General features: G+C 38.9%; 1 protein-coding gene across 2 annotated transcripts in view; it reads left to right on the top strand.

Moving 5' to 3' along the window:
- GPAM (glycerol-3-phosphate acyltransferase, mitochondrial) overlaps positions 1 to 20,241 on the top strand; it is a 49,683-nt gene that overhangs the window by 22,784 nt on the left and 6,658 nt on the right. Inside the window, exons 1-14 of one of the 2 annotated variants that reach the window (XM_004680439.2) lie at positions 1,785 to 1,865; positions 3,570 to 3,700; positions 5,086 to 5,208; positions 7,340 to 7,413; positions 9,326 to 9,439; positions 10,705 to 10,851; positions 11,391 to 11,487; positions 12,026 to 12,162; positions 14,044 to 14,143; positions 14,430 to 14,642; positions 15,616 to 15,729; positions 16,778 to 16,863; positions 17,487 to 17,605; positions 19,712 to 19,782. In XM_004680439.2, coding sequence (XP_004680496.1) covers positions 3,599 to 3,700; positions 5,086 to 5,208; positions 7,340 to 7,413; positions 9,326 to 9,439; positions 10,705 to 10,851; positions 11,391 to 11,487; positions 12,026 to 12,162; positions 14,044 to 14,143; positions 14,430 to 14,642; positions 15,616 to 15,729; positions 16,778 to 16,863; positions 17,487 to 17,605; positions 19,712 to 19,782 — 1,497 coding nt within the window. In that variant the 5' untranslated portion in view covers positions 1,785 to 1,865; positions 3,570 to 3,598. Of the gene's footprint in view, positions 1 to 1,784; positions 1,866 to 3,569; positions 3,701 to 5,085; positions 5,209 to 7,339; positions 7,414 to 9,325; positions 9,440 to 10,704; positions 10,852 to 11,390; positions 11,488 to 12,025; positions 12,163 to 14,043; positions 14,144 to 14,429; positions 14,643 to 15,615; positions 15,730 to 16,777; positions 16,864 to 17,486; positions 17,606 to 19,711; positions 19,783 to 20,241 lie in introns of those variants that run through there. The other variant, XM_012723875.1, reaches the window with a different exon arrangement.

Genomic DNA, 20,241 nt, shown 5'->3' on the forward strand with positions numbered 1-20,241 from the left:
ATGGATTACCATAAATTATTGTGGTTCTGTTGATAAAATAGATTGTGAAGGGTGTCACTTGTTTCCAAAACAATTCTCATTAAGTAACCAGAAACACCTTGCATTGCAATCTACTTGTATAAGTACAGTAAAACCCATTGTGCAATGGGTGTTGCTGAGGAGTTTCCTAAAGTGAATTTTATGTAAGACAAGGTAATTATTTAACTGGATTACATTTTAATTCTACTATTACTTCATTTTGCATTACTTTCTTTTTAGTGCTGTCTTCAAATCCTGAGACTTTACTTTGTTTTCCCTACTTTTTTTTTGTTAGACACCATAAAGCTGTATCAAAATTTAAGAAGTGTTGGATTAGAATTCATCTTATTTTTATCAAAATAGTCCTTGAGTATCACCATTAGCTGGGTGATGGCAGGTAAGCGGTGTGTATGGTAAATATAGCATCTAGGATTTCAGAAGGCTCAAATTCATTCTTAGTTGAATGGCCAACTTTACTATATTGGATTGTTTCAAAAGAGGAATATGCCTACAATTTGGGATAGATTTATAAATAAAAGTAGAAAGTTTGAGAGAAGATTTTCTTGGCTTTTTTCTTGTTCCTCAGTTTCAGTGCATTATCTATTGAAGTTTACTTTATCAAAGCCTTGTGGAGTTACTCAGGAGACTGAGGCAAGGCAGTGACATTGATGAGCTTATAACCTTGTGGAAGGTTGACACAAACTGATAAAAACCCAAGCTGTAGTGCCAAAGTAAATCTGTCATAATTTACAGGAAGGTATGATTGTAGAGGGGTAGTGAGGCTAGGGAAGATTTGGGGACCTAGTTTAGGAAGGAAGTACAGAATTCAGGTGAGAAGTATGAGTGTCTCCGGCTTCAGTAGGGACAAATGGGTAATTGGAAGGTAGAGGCTTCTGCTGGATGGAGGAGAGCCAGAACAGCAGGGGTTCATCTGTGGAGGACACATATTCCAGATTGAGGTATTTGGATGGTTTCTGATGATGAACATGGGCGATGATTTTTTTTTTTTAAGGGAGGGCTGGGGTTGTGTGTGCAGAGGAAATAAGGGCCGGTGGCAGAGGCATGAGGGTAGAGATTAGGTGTCAATCATCTTTGTATTTTCAGCTGTTTACACTTAATGCCTGTGGCTTAAGTTCCTTTAAAGGGTTATCATTTTCCTTAATTCCTAATGCTCTTGATAACCACTGGCCTTGTCAGTGGCTTAAGCAGCACTGTGAAAGAACTTGTCATTTGATCTCAAGGGCTCTACCTGGGCAAGTTTGGACCAGGGCTCTTTCAAACCTTGCTTCTCTTTTAATTCTTCATTTTCCTCCTGGAAGGCAAAGGAACTCACTCACTGTAAAGGAAATTACGCCAGGCCATTCTGATCTCCTCCTACCAACCCTAATAAATGCTGCATAGTCTCACAAGTGTAAGACAGAGCACACATAAACCCTGACGGCCCACGCACACATTCCTAAGGAGATACAAAATCCTGATGAGCACAGCCACACAGTGAACACTCAGGCGATCACGCGCACGCGCACACACGCACGCTCACGTGACTCTGCCAGGCCGCATAACCAGTCTTAGCCACTCGAAGGCTACACTTGGTCACACAGCTTTTCTGCTTGGCCCCGCCCCCGCCTGGCCCCGCCCCCACCCGGAGTAGCAACTGGCGCTGCTTGTCATTCTCGGGGCGCCCGTAGTGGCGTCACCTTTGTGCGACACTGCAGCAGGCTCCGGCGGAGGCTTGAAGTGCTGGCAGCTGCAGCAGCTGGAGCGCGGAACTGCGGGGCGCGCGCCGGGGCGGGAGTGGGCTTCGGGCTGGTGGAGGCTGCTCTCGCAGCCCTGGAGCGCCGGGACAGGTGCGTCGTAGCTCTCTCTGCCTAACCGGAACGACACCTGCAAGTTGCCTGGGTGGTCATGTCCCCCCTGTGCCGTCCTCTGAGCCCCAGGGGTCCCCCTAAGAGGCATTGCGGGTGCGGCGTAGTGGGGTTGGGTTTTTTTTTTTTAACCGGGGCGACCAGGCTGCAGCAGGGGTTCTGGAGAGGAGAGAAATCCCTGGGGACTCCGTACCCTGCGCTTGTAAAGGGACATGGGGGCATTGACTTCGGCGTGTAGGCAGCAGGATGGCTCAGAGAGCACCCGGCTCTGAACTCCATCCAGTGGTCGGGGCATTGGCCTGAGCGCTCATCGTGCGCCAGACACTGCGCTTTACATGTAGTATCCAGTCCTCCCAGCAACTCAAGTAAGATCTATCATATTGTGCCCATTTTCCAGATGGGGAAACCAAGGCATAGAAGTTAACCAACTTGCCCAAAGTCACACAGGTGGTAAGCAGTGGGGCATTTGAACTCGGCTATGTTGGCTTCAGACTCGGCCCTCCCGCACCTGTCCATTTCAGGACTCACCGCTGCCACGCTTCGGGGATAGACCCAAGCCTCTGAGAATCTTTTTTTTTTTTTTCTTCTCCTGACCTTGAATAAACGCTTTGGGGAGGGAGAACTGAATGTGGACTTTCTATTGGCACAAGACTTTTCTTTCGCCCCTCCTCCTGGTATTAGTGGGGCCAGTCGCCTCTTTTTTCAGGAGGCAAAGGGCTCCCCCTGTTGTAGCTACGTTCTGCACCTGAATGTAGTTGAGTTTTATAATACAGAAAGCTTTCATGCTTTACTATTTTCTTCCCTCGCCCATTATGTTAGATTGATACATTAAATTAAGGACAGATAATTATGTGGAGAATAACAGTTATGGCAGTGAACTCATGTGGGGATTGTAAGAGAGAGAGAGCGAGAGCATGCGAGTGAATATGCCCTCTGAGGAGTACTGTTAACCTGGACTTGACCTGCCAAGGTTTTAAAGGAATAATTTAAGGCCAGGCGAGAAATAGCCAAAAGCTAAAATAATTTGAGATGTCGTAAAGTTTTCTATTTTAGGTGAACATCTTTATTTTCATAAGTAGTTCACTGTTAAGGAACATTTTCTCTGAGGGTAGGAAAATCATATTGAGAAGGATGAAACTTATAAATCAAAAATTTCAAGACTGTGCTTTTGTTTTAGAGTTTTTTAGACGTCCAGAAGTGCAAATATTTTACTTAAGTTCAAAAGAAAAGCAGGAGCTTAATTCAGTTTTGGTGGGTAATTCCTGAGAAACCCTGATTGTCTTTACCCATTTTATACTGCATAATGTGACCAGAAATTCTCAGCATATAACTCTTAAAAATTACCTGTGTGTTTTCCTGTAACTTATATTTAATTAAATAAACATAACTTGGTACTTCCAGGGACTATTCTTATTAATACAGATGAAATAATTTTTTTTTGTCATTTGAAAGAATTGTTTACAATTCTTAAATTCATAAATGTTTTATTCAGGAAGTCTGAAGATATAAATGTTGATTTTAAAAATAATCAGGACAGCTTAACCACGCTTGTATATATAAGTTCAATTTTTACTTTGACTAAACCTGGTAGAAGTCTTTCAATAGTTGTCCTATATTAGAACAAAATAATGTACAGGTCAGAATGTTAAGTGCCTCATTAACTTACATGGTGTATGTATTTTATAGCACATGATTTGGGAGTTAAAATTTGTGACATGGATGAATCTGCACTGACCCTTGGTACACTAGATGTTTCTTACCTGCCAAATTCATCAGAATACAGTGTTGGTCGATGTAAGCATGCAAGCGAAGAATGGGTAAGTTCATGATTTGGTTTACAGCACTCACCTAAAGATGTTCATTTCAGTGTTGTTGATGAAGGTGGAAATTCTGGAAACAACATAATATCTAATAGAGGTTAGTAGTTACAGAAACTGCCTCTAGCTATTAGATTATAAGTGTAATATTTAGACGTTTTTATATTATGTTAATTGGAAAGAAAAAACAGGATAAAAAGTTTAAGCACAATGCCTGTTAAAAAACAAACATTAAAGCACTGCACTAAGAAGCTTAAGCCACTTCCGCATGAGTTCAATTCCCGCCTGCCCCGTAGAAGATCATGGCGAGGCAGACCTCTCCTGACCCGCCCGTTGCTCCCCTCAGCAGTGTACTCTGATCTGCCTGTTCTGCTCCCTACTCTGTCTCTGGTGAATCCTCTCACCCTCCGCATCTCTGGCCTATACCCCACTTCTGTATAAAAAAAACCAAAAAACAAACCACTTAAAAAAAAACACTTTTGTATGGAAAAATATCTAGCAGTTGTTTGAGCCAGGCACTTATAAAATGGTTTGCTTTTTTTTCTATATTTTTTATATATGCACTTAATACATTTGAATTTTTTTAACGGACATCAGATTTAAAAATTAAAAATAGAAAATAAATTTTAGTGTGACTATCAACCCAAAGGACATGTATTTTCTTGTAATGTTTTCTCTGTATAATATGGCATGTTTTAAATTTTTCTGAATACTGTTTGCTTTATAAAAAATGATCGGGGAAAAAGTTTTTTGGGGGTAATTTTGGGAATGTTATGTCTGTGTGATTTGAACAACTGCTGAACTTAAAGTTAGAGAAAATGTTAAGAGCAGAAGACCAGAGACTGATCTTAATTGGAGAACATAGCTATAATTGAAATTCCAGTATTTAAACTTTCTCTTTAAGAGAAGAAATATAAGTTTATTTATTTTTTTCATTTAAAGTAAAATATTTCAAGTTACATTGTTTACTCGATGTAAAATCTTTGTTGTTATTGCTGGAGTGAGTGGTGCAAGGTGCACTAAGATTAACTGTTACATTGGGGTCCAGAAATTGGATCTTATTCATTCTGCTCCTGTCAGGAGGCAGTTTGACCTTTTATAACTTTGTTTCTAAACATTTGAATGATCCTTTGCATTTTCAGCAGTTGTTGCCAGCTATTTCCATTCTTAGGTGTTCAACATTTGCTTATGTTCTAAGCTTTATTCCAAGAGTTGATCATGGAGGGAATAGACTGAATGAAAATACCTTTGAGAAATTTATTATGATCTCAGAAAAAATATGTCATAAGCTTCTCTTCTACTTGAAATATCTGAATTATACTTATCAGGTGGACAAATACAATTCTCTTGCCATTTATATAATTCTCTTATTTACTATTTCTTAGGGTGAGTGTGGCTTTAGACCTACTGTCTTCAGGTCTGCAACCTTAAAGTGGAAAGAAGGCCTAATGAGCCGGAAGAGACCATTTGTTGGAAGATGTTGTTATTCCTGTACTCCTCAGAGCTGGGTAAGATTGGTCTTGCTTATTGACTTCAATAAATGAATGAAATGTGTGCCATATGAAGCTTTTGAACTTCATGTGAATTTGTTTTTGTATAATTAATTCATTTTTAGAAGTTAGGCTCATGCTTATAAACCAGGTATTCCAAGTAAAGATGTTGCTGAGATTTTCTTCTATCATTGAGTTAGGAAATATTGGCCCAATGTTTGATACCAGATATCTGGGATCCTTTTTAGTTTTAGTATGGTTTAGGGAGATAGCAGAGCTGATTTTCCATTTATTCTTTAAAAGTTAGTGGGAATCTTCCTGGAACATTTAGATATTGAACTTTTGGACTAATTGGTAACATCTTCACAAGATGAGCCAGAGATAATGGGAGAGAATAAGAAGTTAAAGCTGTGGTGTTAACCCTACTCTCCTTTCACCAAGGTCGCTTTTGGCGGCAGTTGTCTTTTGATTCTGTGATAGTCAAGCATGGCCAATACAATGTTAGGATGAATGTTTTATACAATGTTAGAATGAATATTTAAGGAAAAGTTTATGTGGGTTTGTTGTATGTATTGGTGAAAAAACACAAGTCATGCAGAGTCTTCCATATTGTAGTGTAGTTTTGAGGAGAGCTGTGGGATGAAAGGCGTGTTCTCGTGGCAGCTTGCCAGAGGAATGAGGTAGAACAGGCATGGAGCATCTGATGTGGTTGTGCTCTAAGGCAGTGGAGTTACTTCTTAAGAGTTATGCCTGGATGTTAAGCTTTCTTTGGACGGGACCAATTATTAGGACATAGAAACTGCCATTTAATTGCCTGTCATTGATAAAGGCTTTTGTAACCTGTGTTAATAGCTAACTGTGCTGTTCTAGTCCGGGTTGGCTTGGCAGAAAGTAGATTTCTGAGTCTGATATTAAGGGATTTACCAATGTGGGAGAGACTTGTGTGGGATCCAAGCAGTATATGTTAAATATTTGGGTCTTCTCGAGAATGTTTTGAAACAAATATTATTCCTTTTACTCATGAGTGCCTTGTTGCAAGAATTTGTGAGGATTGAAGGATCATGGAAACTTATAGAGTAGGAGTATGGCCAGTTCAACATGTCAGTAGAAACAAAGATCTAAATAGATTATCATGTGGGTTTTCTTTTTAGACCTGGCATCTTATCTAATTCTAATTTTGGATTCTTCAAAGACCAAAAAAATATCTTAACTCTGATGTATTTATAAATCAGGAGAGGATTCTTGACAAATTATTTGGTGGTCTTGTTGATTTGGAGTGGAGATAGGTGAATAGTATAAAAGAAATTTATTTTTGCCTAAATATGCTGATAAATTGAACTTGATATTCAAATTCTCCCATGTATTTTTTAAAATAGTATTTATTATTATGTTATGTTATTTTTTAAAATAATATTTTATAGTAATATTTATATTTGTTACCCTGTTTCTAAAATCCTATATTACTTTTCTCTAAAGAGATTTCACTCAATTATTTTATATCTTTTGTTGGGTGTACATTATGTTTTCTTAGCATCTATTTGTGGAAAGATTACTTTTTGGCCATATTGGTAAAAGTATAAATTCTTCTTAAATTTCTTGATTATCTTTCAAGAGAAATGTCAAAAGGTGACTTAATGCCATACATTTTTTCATTAAGTTATCTTAGGGGAATAGAGTGACTGAACTCTGGGGAAAGATCTCGGCTTGAACCCTAAACTCTGCCTGCTTACTTTCCCTATCTATACAATGGTATAATGACCTTTTTGGTGTTAGGGTTTTTTTGATAATTAGTAACCTAACAGTAGCTACATGGTGCTTAGCACAATATTTTTGTGTGCCAAGGGGAACTCTGAAATCTTCAGGAGAATGCTCCTGTCAGTGACTTCACCTATTTTTAGCTTCAACCCTTTTGAGTTGGGGGAGGGAATTTGGTAGTAAAGGGGGAGGTGCTGTTTCCTTTGTTAGGTGTTAAAGGCTAATTTTTAGCTTGTGACTTTTTGAAGGCTAAAAAGTACTTTTTAATAAAGTAGAATTTTTCATTACCATTTGGGTTCTTGAAGCAATGCCTCGTTTTATGTTTGAATTAGGAAAGTCATCAAAGACCAGTCCAGTTCTATATTTATGTCAATGTTTGTTTTGTTTTATCCAGGATAAGTTTTTCAACCCCAGTATCCCATCTTTGGGTTTGCGGAATGTTATTTATATCAATGAAACTCACACAAGGTAAAAATAAATTTTTATACTTCTAATAATATATTTCTAATAAACCTTGGGAAAAGAACCTCCATAATAATCAATTAACATACCTTCAGAATCTCTGTTTTTCATAGTTAACAGTCTATGAATTTCTGACATAAGCTTTATCTAAAAATTTAAAGCACTATAATCACTTCAGAGTCCTATTACTATTATCCTTGCTGTAATATTATATTTTCATAGTTATCAATTCCCGCTTTTTCTACCTTAATTATTTATTGGTTTTGCATGTGAAATGTGCTAAAATGAAAAAGCTTTGGTTAAGGGGAGATGTAGGTTTGAATGTCTTCTGATATACTATGATTATTTTACACTTACAAAGAAGTATAGCCAATTGAAATCTGTGGCATTTTAAAAGGTAATTTTCTCTTTTGAGCAAATGTTTCTTGATTTATTTTTTGACTTCCAAAGTTTAGGTATGTGAGTACAGACTGTCACACACCAGAGTGAGAAAAAGAGGCTTTGTTTTATGTGAATCTAGGCTAGGGGGTAAGGGGGAGGGTAGGGCAGCTGTGTGTGAGGCTTGAGGTAAGAGAAATGGCAGCCAGAAATGCTACCAGCCTTGTAATTGTGAGAGTAGATGCCTGGAGATGGTGAGCAGTAGGCTCAAGTCATGAGAAATACTTGAAATTAGTTAAGATTTTTAACTTTTATCAAATTATAAAGTTAAGGGACATAGTTTTCCCTCATTCCACTGCTACCCTTCTTTTTCTTATGCTCCCCTAAATTTCAGTGAGAAAGGAAGCGTTCTGATTTACTGAAGTTCCCCCCTCCCTTTTTTGACATAATTGAGATCTTGAAGAAGGAATCTGATAGTTTCTTCTTCCTTTTGTAGCTAGACATTTTACATATAAAGGCACAAGGTTTGCTGCTTTCAACTGAATGCAGTTAAGGAGAGAAAAGCATGCGCTAGACCTGACTAGGCAGTGTGAACATTTTTAGTGTAATAAGCTGCCTGTGTGGTTGACTTGGCTATTGAGCTCTTCTGTAGGTTATATGAAGCAATGTCTAAACATATTTATACACATATGCAATTTGAAAGGGATTTCAGAGAGGTCTTGAACTTTGTACATCACATAGTAATCCTGAAAATGTTCACTAAAGCTTTTAGGAAAAAACACTTGGCTCATTGAGCCAAGTTTTCAGAGCATTGACATAAAGGAAAGGAAGAAGAAGATAGGAGGTCAGGAAGGAGAGACAAGGAACAAATGATTCATAGATAGTTCTCCTTCATGTTACTTTTCCTCAATCAAGGACTTTTTGGATATTTTCAGAATTAATGAATTTTTATTTGAAATCTTCTGCTGTCTATATGAATATCATCGTGGAGGAAGTGATATTGAGGCATTATGTTAACCATTACAAATTGATTTTTATTTCAAATCATTGCATAAAGAAGGTTTGTAGCATTCTTATTCTGAGATCTCTGTCCTCTATCCCCCATCCAAACAACACAGTCTTTGACATCCATGGGAATATTCTTATTCCTTTGGTATGTTGAATATTTAAAAAGTATAAGTCACAACTGATGGCTTCGTGAGCCCAGATTACAAATATTCAGATCTTTGTCCAGCTATTCTTGACTTCTCAATTGATTATTCTTGTCAATTCAATTTGTAAGTCCGAAGTATTAGTACTAATGAGTATTTTTCAGTAAATATACTAGAAGTATTAGTATAATTAAAAAAAATAACCCTTCACATGAAAGATATTAGGAATAAAATTGTCTCATCCTGAACCATTTAAGAAGAATTTCCTATAGTAGAAACCTAAACCAGGATTAGATGAAACAAGACTGTTTTCTACCTCTGTAGAATTTAAGTGGCTTACTGTAGGTGTTCCCAGAGTAGTTCTCCACTAACTCATTTTCACTCTGCAGGCACCGAGGATGGCTTGCAAGGCGCCTTTCTTATGTGCTTTTTGTTCAAGAGAGAGACGTCCATAAAGGCATGTTTGCCACTAACGTGGCAGAGAATGTCCTGAACAGCAGTAGGTAAGAATGTGGACGGGAGATGCAGTAGTGAGGAGTGGGTGTGGGATGTATTAGCCTTCATTTCCTCTGGACGCTGTCTCAAGGATGTTTGTGTTTCTAGACACTTAATGTTAAGTTCCAAAGGAAGCCAAGGAAAGGCAGCAGAACAGATGGTTTTGGTGAGCAGCACCATGTGGGAATAGCAGTCTTGTTTTTGAATTAAACAGCTGGTTGGGTTTCCAATACATCAAAGGCAAATTGGAGTTCAGAGATGCACATATTTCCAGAATTCTGTTAAATTTTCTGTAATCTGAATGATGACATTCCATTTTCTATTGTGTAGCCAAGAGAGAAGTTAGTTTGATATTTCTGTAAAAAGCACAATTTCTCATACTAGAAAGTCATTGCTAGAAATTTCAGGAGAATAGGATCACGTCCTTGCTCCTAGAGGAGCTTGCTTGCAAATGGAAGAGACTGTGTGGAAGCAGACGAAGTGGGGAAGAAGTCATTGTGATGTTTGTGCTGTAGAGTATGGGAGCTGGGGTGAAGATTGGTCTTATTTGAAGCTCCCTGGCATTGTTACATATTCTACCTTCTAGGTAAAAACTGTCAGTTTGCTTCATATCATCTAGATATGCTGCCTAGTAACTAGGTTAAAAGTGATTTAGGGCACTTGAAAAGATGAATTCTCCCCTAAATCACATGGAAGGTTTATAAAACTGGATTAACTTTCCCTTTGACAGTGCTGCTTATTGTTCTGTGCTGTGCTTGTGTTTTAAATTACTGCTTTGATTTTGAAAACTCTTCTAAATATTATATTCTCCTCTGATTCCTCCTGGAGAATTTTACCTGCAGTTCTATAAATAGTATTGCAATATAGATATTATAGATTAGGTCTTCAGGGGGAAAAAAAGCCCTCATTTTTTTGGCAGAAGGTTTTTGATACCTCTGAATTACATATTCACTGGGTGATTTCCCTTTTCACTTTTCTTCTAAGGTGCAACTTTGTATCCCTTTTAACAGTGGCAAATTCACTTGTAAATGGTTTTCACTGGGTGCATCTGAATTTGTTTCTATAATCTATTGCTAAGATTCTTCAAGGATTCATTAGTGTAGGAATATAGCTTCCTTAGTAGTTAATAGATATACTTCTAAATTGAGTTTATTTTCTCATGTTAAAGAGAAGATACATTTTATTTTATGATTTTTTTAGTGTGGTTTAAAATATGAAAATAGAATGTAGTCTAGAACTAGTTACATTATCTGTCTTTCCACTTTCAAATCAGAGTACAAGAGGCAATTGCAGAAGTAGCTGCTGAATTAAACACTGATGGTTCTGCTCAGCAGCAAGCAAAAGCCATCACTAAAGTGAAGAAGAAAGCCAAAAAGATCCTTCAAGAAATGGTTGCTACCGTCTCACCGGCAATGATCAGGTATTAAAAGACAAGGTAAAAAGCTTCCAGTAAGAGCCATCTTGTTGTGAGCAAACAGGATTCAGCCATTGGCCTGTGATCTCCTAGCTCAAGCCTCTTGGTCCAAAAGATGCTTGAAGACCCTCTTATCTTACTGGCTCCTCATTCTTATGTCCACCTTCGCGGGAAATAGGGCTGTGGAAGGCTCTGAGGTGCCTTGGCCTCTTGGCTGATTGGAGCCATTGCAGTGCTCCCTGTCTGCCTTCTTGTGCTCTGTGAGGCAGGCTGCACAGACCACAAGTTCAAGGAGCGGTTTCATGTCATACTGCTCACCTTAAAATCCTCTGCTCAAGTATCCCATTGGTATTTGCTTCTGAAGTGTAAAGTGTGCTATTAGATTATGAGTCCTTCTCTTTAATGCCACAGTTCAGATGCACACACACACACACAGTTACCTATAACACTCTTAGAATGTAGATTTAGAAACTTAAGTAGAGAAAGTCAACTTTATAGTTGTATATGTGTATACATTCCTTTTTTTTTTTTTTTTGAACTTTCAGACTGACTGGATGGGTACTGCTAAAATTGTTCAACAGCTTCTTTTGGAACATTCAGATTCACAAGGGTCAACTTGAGATGGTGAAAGCTGCAACTGAGGCAAGAATTCCATGAATCTGTCATTCAGTTTATAGAGGCGATTGAGTTCTTTGGAAATGGCCCCTGTGTGCTGTTTTGCATGCCACACCAATTTGAAGATGCCCCATCTGAGATCACCACAGAGACAAGTATTTAGGAGAAGCAGGTGGGGGCGAGGGGCAGTGTGCAGGATTCCTTTTCTTAGGAACTGCTAACAATTCGAAAGCCAGGTAGAATAATCTCTATTGCATAAGTGAGGAAATAAAGCACAGATTATGTGTCCCAGTCACAGCTGACTGACTTGCCCAGGATTTCCAGCCAAATCCAGCTTGACTCAGACCTGTGCTCCTTTGGAGTGGTTGTGGCTGCCTCTCAGCCTATAGAGAACCGTGTTATACTCCTCGGTGCTCTTCTTTTTCCTGGGTCCTTGTAGTTTTTAGCGATTAGCATTAAATTGAAAGAAGTTCAGAATATTGGAGAATGTTTTTAAAGAATGAATCACTAATAAGCCAGTGTTTTTGCATTTGAATTTTGAATTTGGCATTTTTCTCTTTACTAGACGAATTTGCCACTTATATTTCTGCCAGTTCATAGATCTCATATTGACTATCTGCTGCTCACTTTCATCCTCTTCTGCCATAACATTAAAGCCCCATACATTGCTTCAGGCAATAATCTCAACATCCCCATCTTCAGGTAAGATAAGCCCATTTTGAACCATAAGGTATGAAAAAGATTATATTTGGAATTTTCTTTTATAGCTTTTGGCACATGTGATTGTAAAGATGATAAAAATCTTTGTTCTATAATATTTTGAGAGGCCCTAACTGTCTGGATTTTTCTGATAGCTCTTTTATTATAAAAGTAACGTGTGGTTAGTGTGGAAAATATGGAAAGTACAAGAAAGCATTAAGACTATTTCTGTGTCTTATGGGTAATTCTTGGAGAGCTGTGACTACCTAAGCCTTAGTGGGTGATATTTAATTGTAAAAAACACTTAGAAAGACAAGATAACAAATGATTGTATCCTGCCTGGCAGTAGGAAGGTGGGGATAGGGTGGAGGTGGGGAAATAGAGCGACTGTGATGATATGTAAGGGTAAGTAAGAAGAACCACACCTGTTACTTTGACTCTTGGTTTAGTAGAGTTAGAAACAAGTGATAATTCCAGTATTTGAAAAGTTTCAGGAGGTTGCAGTGCTTCCGCCCAGACGAGACAGTATGTGAAAACCAGACTGAAAGGCTTGGTGTGCTCAGGAAGTGGGGATGACTACATAGGTTAGCATACAGGGTGTCTCGGAAGGGTCAGAGGCAGGAGGTGGTGACTACCTGGATGTAGGTAGTGAGAGCTGCATCGAAACAGTTTGTAAGCCAAGGGTTTGGAGTGTATCCCATACTTGAGAAATGCCCTGTTCAAGATTGCATTTTGAAAAGTCATTTGAGTTAGATGGAGTAGATTAATTTTGACTTTATTGACATAGTTCCGGTAAGGGATAATAAAAGCTAAAATAAAAATAAAAATGCAGAAGTGCTTTTCATAGTAGTAGGTTTTACTCTCAAGGAGTGATAGAGTAAGATAGATATCATAGCACTTATTACTATTATTTTTTTTAAGATTTATTTATGCATACAGAACTGGGGTACAAGCCAGAGGTGCATGGTGAGGGGATTCCCCAGAGACAGAGTGGGGAGTAGAACAGGCAGATCGATGAAGTACGCTGCTGAGGAGACCAGCGGGCGAGACAAGAGTCTGCCGCGCCATGTGGGTCACCTCCGGGGCGGGGATCAAACTCACACTGAAATGGCTGTGGCCAGCTGGCAGTGCTGCATTCTGTTACCTGTTGTGCCACCAGGGAGGGCCCAGTGGCTCTTATTTGGACAATAAAAGATTCTAAAATATGTGATTATACTTACTCTCACTATTCAAAAGAGTAGGTGGAAGCTCTGAGTTTGGAAAGGTTAAATTAAATTTCATCTGTTTTGTAGAACGAGGCATGGCATAATGAAAAGAATTGCTTTGTTTCTATGTATGTAAATGTGGAGAAATTTTTGTTTCTTGTTTTAGAGAGATGGGTATACTTGGTTTCAGTGATAAAAAATATCTTTATTTCACAGAAACACCCTCTAAGCAGTACTTATTTGACAACATATCTCCAAAGGAGCATCACATTCATTTTGTAGTAAATATGCCAGAGGCAAGTTTTAGGATGTCTAACAGTCAGTGTCTTGAGATCCAGAGGAGGATTTTAAAATTTAGCAGTATTTCATCATCCTCTTAAAATATGTGCCATTACTTTTGCAGGGAGTAGGTAAACTCCTTTGGGTTTGGAACAGATCTAACTGTGCTTCATCATGCACAATGATCTAAAACTGATAAATAATCTAAATGACTGAAATGTGTCAATATGTGGATTGTGGAAAATGTTCATAGTGTCAGCAACTCAGACAATACATGTGGTTTAGATCTAGATGGTAGATGATTTGAATTTATTCTTTTTACATTTTTTAAAAATTAACATGGAATTTATTCTTTTTGCATTAAAAAAATTAACTAATTAATGTATTCTTGAATTGATAGTACGCTGATCCATAACCTCGGGGGCTTTTTCATACGACGGAGGCTAGATGAAACACCGGATGGAAGGAAAGATATTCTCTACAGAGCTTTGCTCCACGGGGTATGTGTGACTCCAATCTTCCTTAAGGCTGATGTGGGAAGTTGTCACTGTGGGAGGAGAAAGAGACAAGACAGATTTTTAAAAAAACTGTTGTCTAATTAATTATTTGAGTGATTATTGTTTGGGTATGGTTTGATTAATTTTTATTATCACCAAAATGTAATATTGAAGGAGCTGTCAACAGTGAAGTTAGAAGGCTGTTTTTTCTTTTTGATAGTTAATTTTCTGAGCTTATACTAGGTTGCGTGCTATTGAGTGCATGTCTTCATTTCTCCTTTTATCACAGCATATAGTTGAACTACTTCGGCAGCAGCAGTTCTTGGAGATTTTCCTGGAAGGAACACGCTCTAGAAGTGGAAAGATCTCTTGTGCTCGGGCAGGACTTTTGTCCGTGGTGGTGGATACTCTGTCTACCAATACCATCCCAGACATCTTGATAATACCTGTTGGAATCTCCTATGATCGCATCATTGAAGGTCACTACAATGGCGAACAGCTGGTAAGAAGACGCTTGTGGAGAAGACTTCTTTGGTTGTTAGGATAAGTGATTTTGAGATACGAATGCCTTCACCATGGACTATTTGATGGTGATATGTATGCATTTTGTTGGGTATGTGCCTAGAAGTGAAATTGGTGGGTCAAAGTCCGTCTATGTTTAGCTTGTAGATACTGCCAAAGAGTTTTCCAAAGTGATTTTCAGGAGCTTTCCACTCCTTACCAGCAGTGCGTGAGTTCGGAGGAATTCGTCTTGCTCTTATTTAATGTGGGAGTTCTGGTCAGGGTACTTCTTTCAGGCTTACTATGCCGAAAACAAATCATGTGACAGTCGGGGACTAAATTACATGCTGTGCCTTCATTACGAGACCCCCCACGCAGCTGCAGCTGCCTCTCACCCTGGCTGTGGCTCAGCCGCTCTGAGTCCGGTGCCCATTACGTGGCCATCATTGTGACTTGCAAGTCTTAGCTGTTCAGTAAATGCTTCTAAATGAAAGACCAGCCGTGAGTCCATGGGGGGCTCACTTTGGCGCTCAGTCCTCTGGCGTGAGGTATTAGGACTCTGGTGTTCATCAGACCCGGATAAGCGATTGCTTTGACATCTTTTTTTTTTTAATCTCAGAAATGCTGAACCGTTTCCTAGGCTGTTGTCGTCATTCTTCTCCTCTACTAGTTTGTATTTGATTCTTGTGGAGTATGTAGCATACTAAATGAATTAATGATAAGTGTTTTCTTTTGTCTTGACCAAATTACCTTTCCTCATGATGCCATTACCTTTTTTAGCATCTTTGAATGCTAAACATATCTTGACAGGTCTCAGTCAGGGATACTTATTTTCCTTCATTCTTTGTTGCATTTTCCAGGAAGAACTTCCAGTTTCCGTTTAAACAATTAACCAGTTTTATTCTTTGGATAAGAGAATGTGTGCAGATGTACTAGCTTTACTTCTTATCATGTTCTTTCAAATTGGAATTTAGGGAAAACCCAAGAAGAATGAGAGCCTCTGGAGCGTAGCTAGAGGTGTGGTCAGGATGTTACGGAAAAACTATGGGTGTGTCAGAGTGGATTTTGCACAACCTTTTTCCTTAAAGGTGAGTGTGAAGCCGTGGGCCCAGCTCAGGTGGGGGCGGGGCTGCTGCACTGACCCTCTGCCTGTTCTCTGTGTCACTGGGGGCTTCAGTTTCCTCTGTTGTAAAGTGAAGGTTATGACGAGTATGTTATTTCCCAAGTTTTTCACCAAAGTATGTCTTTTGACAAAGGACAGCAAACGTCTGTCTTTGGGGAGAATTCTGTGTCAACATTTGTTGCTTTTTTAATTCATGAGAATTTTTCATATTGCTTTATATTGGTATACTATGTCTAAAAATGTTAGGAAAGTCTTAGATCTGCTTCCTAAAGCCTAGGATGGCAGTCTTTCCTACTGGGTGGAATGTGATCCCAGATATTCTCAGGGAGCAGGCCATTCTCAGAGGAGCTGAAGCGCTGTGCTTGAGGTCTTGATAATGTTAATTTTCTAAGATTTTTGAGCTGTCAAAGGAGAAAGAGAAAGGGGTAAGGAGTTGGGATCCTGCGGCTAATGAACAGAGGTTCTGTGTCCACTGTCCTGCTTCTTGGTTTTATTTTAAAAGTTTCTAGCAGCTCTGCTAAATGCTTTCTGGCCTTAAATGCTTTCATTTTTTAGGATCTTACACTTTCTTAATGTTCCCCCATTTTAAAAAATGTTTAAACCTGTTGCAGTTTATTTGCCTTGTCAGGGTTTATTTTTAGATTGAAGTTCTTTTGAATATTATTATTATTTTTAAAGTGTGATTGTGTCGATTAGCACTTGTTAAGAACATAGGGAGTGTTGGATAACTTCCTGAATATGGGAAAAATTAAAATTTTCCCCCCTAATTTTTGAATGACTTGTACAAGCATCATCCTGTTCTTTGCATATTCACTTCTTAGATTTAATGCTAAACAATATTCATTGAGTGATTCTGGACTTCTGCAGATAGCTTGAGATCTAGAAATTATTTTTCATCCTCTGAACACTACACATTTTATAAACAACTCCCTTTCACTTTTGTTAGGTCAAATTATATTATATATATATGTTTATAAAAGTGGGACTGATTGGCTTGTTTGTTCGTTTTTCAGGAATATTTAGAAAGCCAAAGTCAGAAGCCTGTGTCTGCTCCACTGTCTCTGGAACAAGCATTACTACCAGCTATCCTTCCTTCAAGGTCAGTTTTTCAGTATCGGTTATTTATCCTGATACGTAGAAAAGCACACATGTTTTCACATTCTCACTTGAATAATCTTTCTTAGTCTGGTAAAGGATATTAATATGACATATTTTCATGTTAGTGTAGAGGTTTTTGATTATTTGCATAGTACAGTCTTACTGATTTTTGTGAATCATGTAGGGGTCCTTTGATTTATGCTTTTGAATGCTTTTTGTAGTAGCTTACATTATTCTTAATTGTATGTAAATGGAGTGTATAAGAATTTTCCAGAATCAAATACAATTTTACTTTAAAAAATTGTAATATTAAAAACCCTTCAAGTGTCAGCTTTTAGGGAATTGTTTAAAATGAGGCATTTGTTTTATGCAATCCTCTGTCAGTGACTATTGGAAGTGGTACCAACACTGTCTAGTCAAGTGTGTTGGCCATGAGAATGTGTTAAACATAATAAAAAGTATTATGGAGGACATCAACCTATAGAAATAACCTATTTGTGGTTTAAAGTTAGAAAGAATATGTAATCATTTTAAGGTTGCAATTTATTTATACCTTTGGTCCCATGTGGTTTACATTATAAAAAGCTGGGCTTGTACAAAGCTAATTAGAAAACAACTCTTTAGACCCAATGATGCTGCTGCTGCTGAAGAAACAGACCCATCAGTTAATGAGCCCAGAAATGCAGCTGATGAGTCCTTCCGGAGAAGACTGATTGCAAATCTGGCTGAGCACATTCTCTTCAGTAAGTGAAACACCAAATGCCCCACTTCTGCACTGAAGCTTTGGTGTGGCACCGTGCAAGTCATGCAGGCTTTGGAGTCTGCTGAGGTTGGGGTTTAGTATCTACTACACAGATGGAGACAGGTAGGTTACTTGGAATGACGCGAGACTGTGTTGACCTGAGATAACTGAATATAATAGCTTGCACAGTGCCTTAGAATTCCCAAGTGCACATCTGGTAGGTCTTGGCACTTTTTTTTTTTTTTTTAGATTTATTTATTTATTCATATAGAACTGGGTACAGGCCAGAGATGCGGAGGGTGAGAGGCTTCACCAGAGACAGAGTGGGGAGCAGAAAAGGCAGATCAATGAAGCACACTGCTGAGGGGAGCAGCAGCGGGCGGGTCAGGAGAGGTCTGCCTCGCCATGTGGATCTCCTCCAGGCAGGCGGGAATCGAACTCATGCAGGAGTGGCTTAAGCTTCTTAGTGCAGTGCTTTATCCCGCTGCGCCACCAGGGAGGGCCGGTCTTGGCACTTCTTAAAAAAATAATATTGTCAAAATGATTTGTTGCTTCTTTTGCTATTGAATTTAATGCTTTGAACTAACTTATAATGCAACATTTAGGTTGATAATTGTATGTCCCTTTCCTTCTGACCTCATGATTATTTTTGCCCGGCAAATATTGGGTGGCTATTATGTGTACATCTTTGCTTTATCTCTTGGAAATATAAGTTGCCTAATGAATGTTTCTGCACTCAGAGCTTATAATACTCTTCTCATGGGATAGTTGTACACAAATAATTCAAGAATAAGTGACCCAAGGTGGAGTAGGGTGAATGCAGAATTAGGTTCCTTGTTGCATGTCGTAGGGGCTACTTAGGACCCCGTGGCAGGGGGCTCTCAGCCACGTGAACTCCCCTGATGGCCCTTGCACCTCGATACTGCCAGAGGCTTAGCACCCCTGCAGAGGGGTTTCGTCGCTCGCTGTGCTCCTTCCACTAGCTGCTCCTGCCCCTGCTTGTTGGACGCGAGTAGTCTTCCTTGAGCACATCTAACTGTTTTTCTTCCTTGCTAAAAATCTGGGTGCTAAAATAACACACCCTTAATGTGCAAAAGTTGGGGGATAAAAACAAAAGCCCCCCATACCCAAATAACCAGGGATATTGCTGTTTAGTAACTTTTTTTTACAGGCACTCATTATTGTTTTTAAAGCTTGTAAAAAATATTTTAAATGACTGTCAGTATGGTAAAAGTTCCTTTTTATTTTTATTTTTTTTATGTTTTTAAAGGATAGGCTTATTAGGAAAAGGAGTAAGAAAGAGAGGTACCTGCATAGTTATAGTTGGGCAGGAGGCGAGTATATGTTTTGAATACTGGAGACAATATCAATTACGAGTAAACTATTCATGAATTTATTGCCATCTCAAACACTCATAAATGGTATCCTTATTTCAGATATTTCAGGTTATTTTATGGACAGTCTTGTATTTGGTTTATGTAGTTATGATTTTCTTCAATTCTAGGTGTGGGGTTGTGGGCTGTACTCATTTTCAAAGGTATTTCTGCCTCTTCCTTCCCTGTCTCCAGGCTGGTTGAAAGTCATTTTTATGCAGCCAATGCATTAGGTGGCATTTTCATTTCACCAGTGAGGAAGCAGATGCATAGGAGTTAAGTCATTTTCCCCAAGTCATGAAATTAGTGTAGAATTAGTATTGAAGCTCAGATTTGCTGACTTCAAATTCATCACCAACCCTGTATTTTTGTTTTGATATGAGAAGGATCACACGAAGCATGAAGTAGAGCCAGGAACAAATCAAGAAACTGAGAAATGGGATGTCTCGCAGAATTCCTAGACCAGATGCACGCGTGGGATCTTGGTCTTTCAGTCGCTAAATCTGTTAAATTGAAGGCAGACCTGTCTAACTGAATTCTGTTATGTAGTCAACAATGATCTCTAATAGGAACACTGTGGAACGTTACCACTTCCTTTTAGTAAAGGCAAGTTCTGAAAAATGTGGCAGAGGACTCCTTACAGTTTTAAATAGTTCTGTGTAAGACTGGCTGCTTTGAAAGTCTCGGCTGTATTAGAGAGCGAGAGCAGCTAAAGCTTTGTGTTTGCCTTCCAGCTGCTAGCAAATCTTGTGCCATCATGTCGACGCACATCGTGGCCTGCCTGCTCCTCTACAGACACAGGCAGGTACGTCTCCGCACAGAGCCACCTGCGCTCACAGAAGGCGCGCGAGCACTTTGGCTGCTTCCAACACTTACTCAAATGCCTCTCTCGACTTGTGCAGCGAGACAGACGGTAAAGGAAGTTAATTACCTTTCCCACAGGAGCTTACAAACTTGATGCAGGAGACTCAGAGGCTGTTTACTGGATATAATATAATAAGACAGTAGACATATGTATGTATAAATATATATGCACACACACATAGTAAGCAGTATATAAGTAATAAGACGTTCTTTGAGTAAAACATTTCATGGAAATGAGGCATATTTCGCTGATATGTGCTACGTATTCTGCACGGTTTCCAAGCAATTTGATTTGGATGTAGCATCCTTGATTCATCTGCTTAGAAGCTATAAGGGCAGTGATGGGAGAGGCCACCTGTGATTCACTCCTGTTCTCAGTCCCAGACGTCATGTCTATACA

This window comes from Condylura cristata, unplaced genomic scaffold (genome assembly GCF_000260355.1).
Source record: "Condylura cristata isolate star-nosed mole 26May11 unplaced genomic scaffold, ConCri1.0 scaffold00011, whole genome shotgun sequence".
NCBI classification, from domain to species: domain Eukaryota; kingdom Metazoa; phylum Chordata; class Mammalia; order Eulipotyphla; family Talpidae; genus Condylura; species Condylura cristata.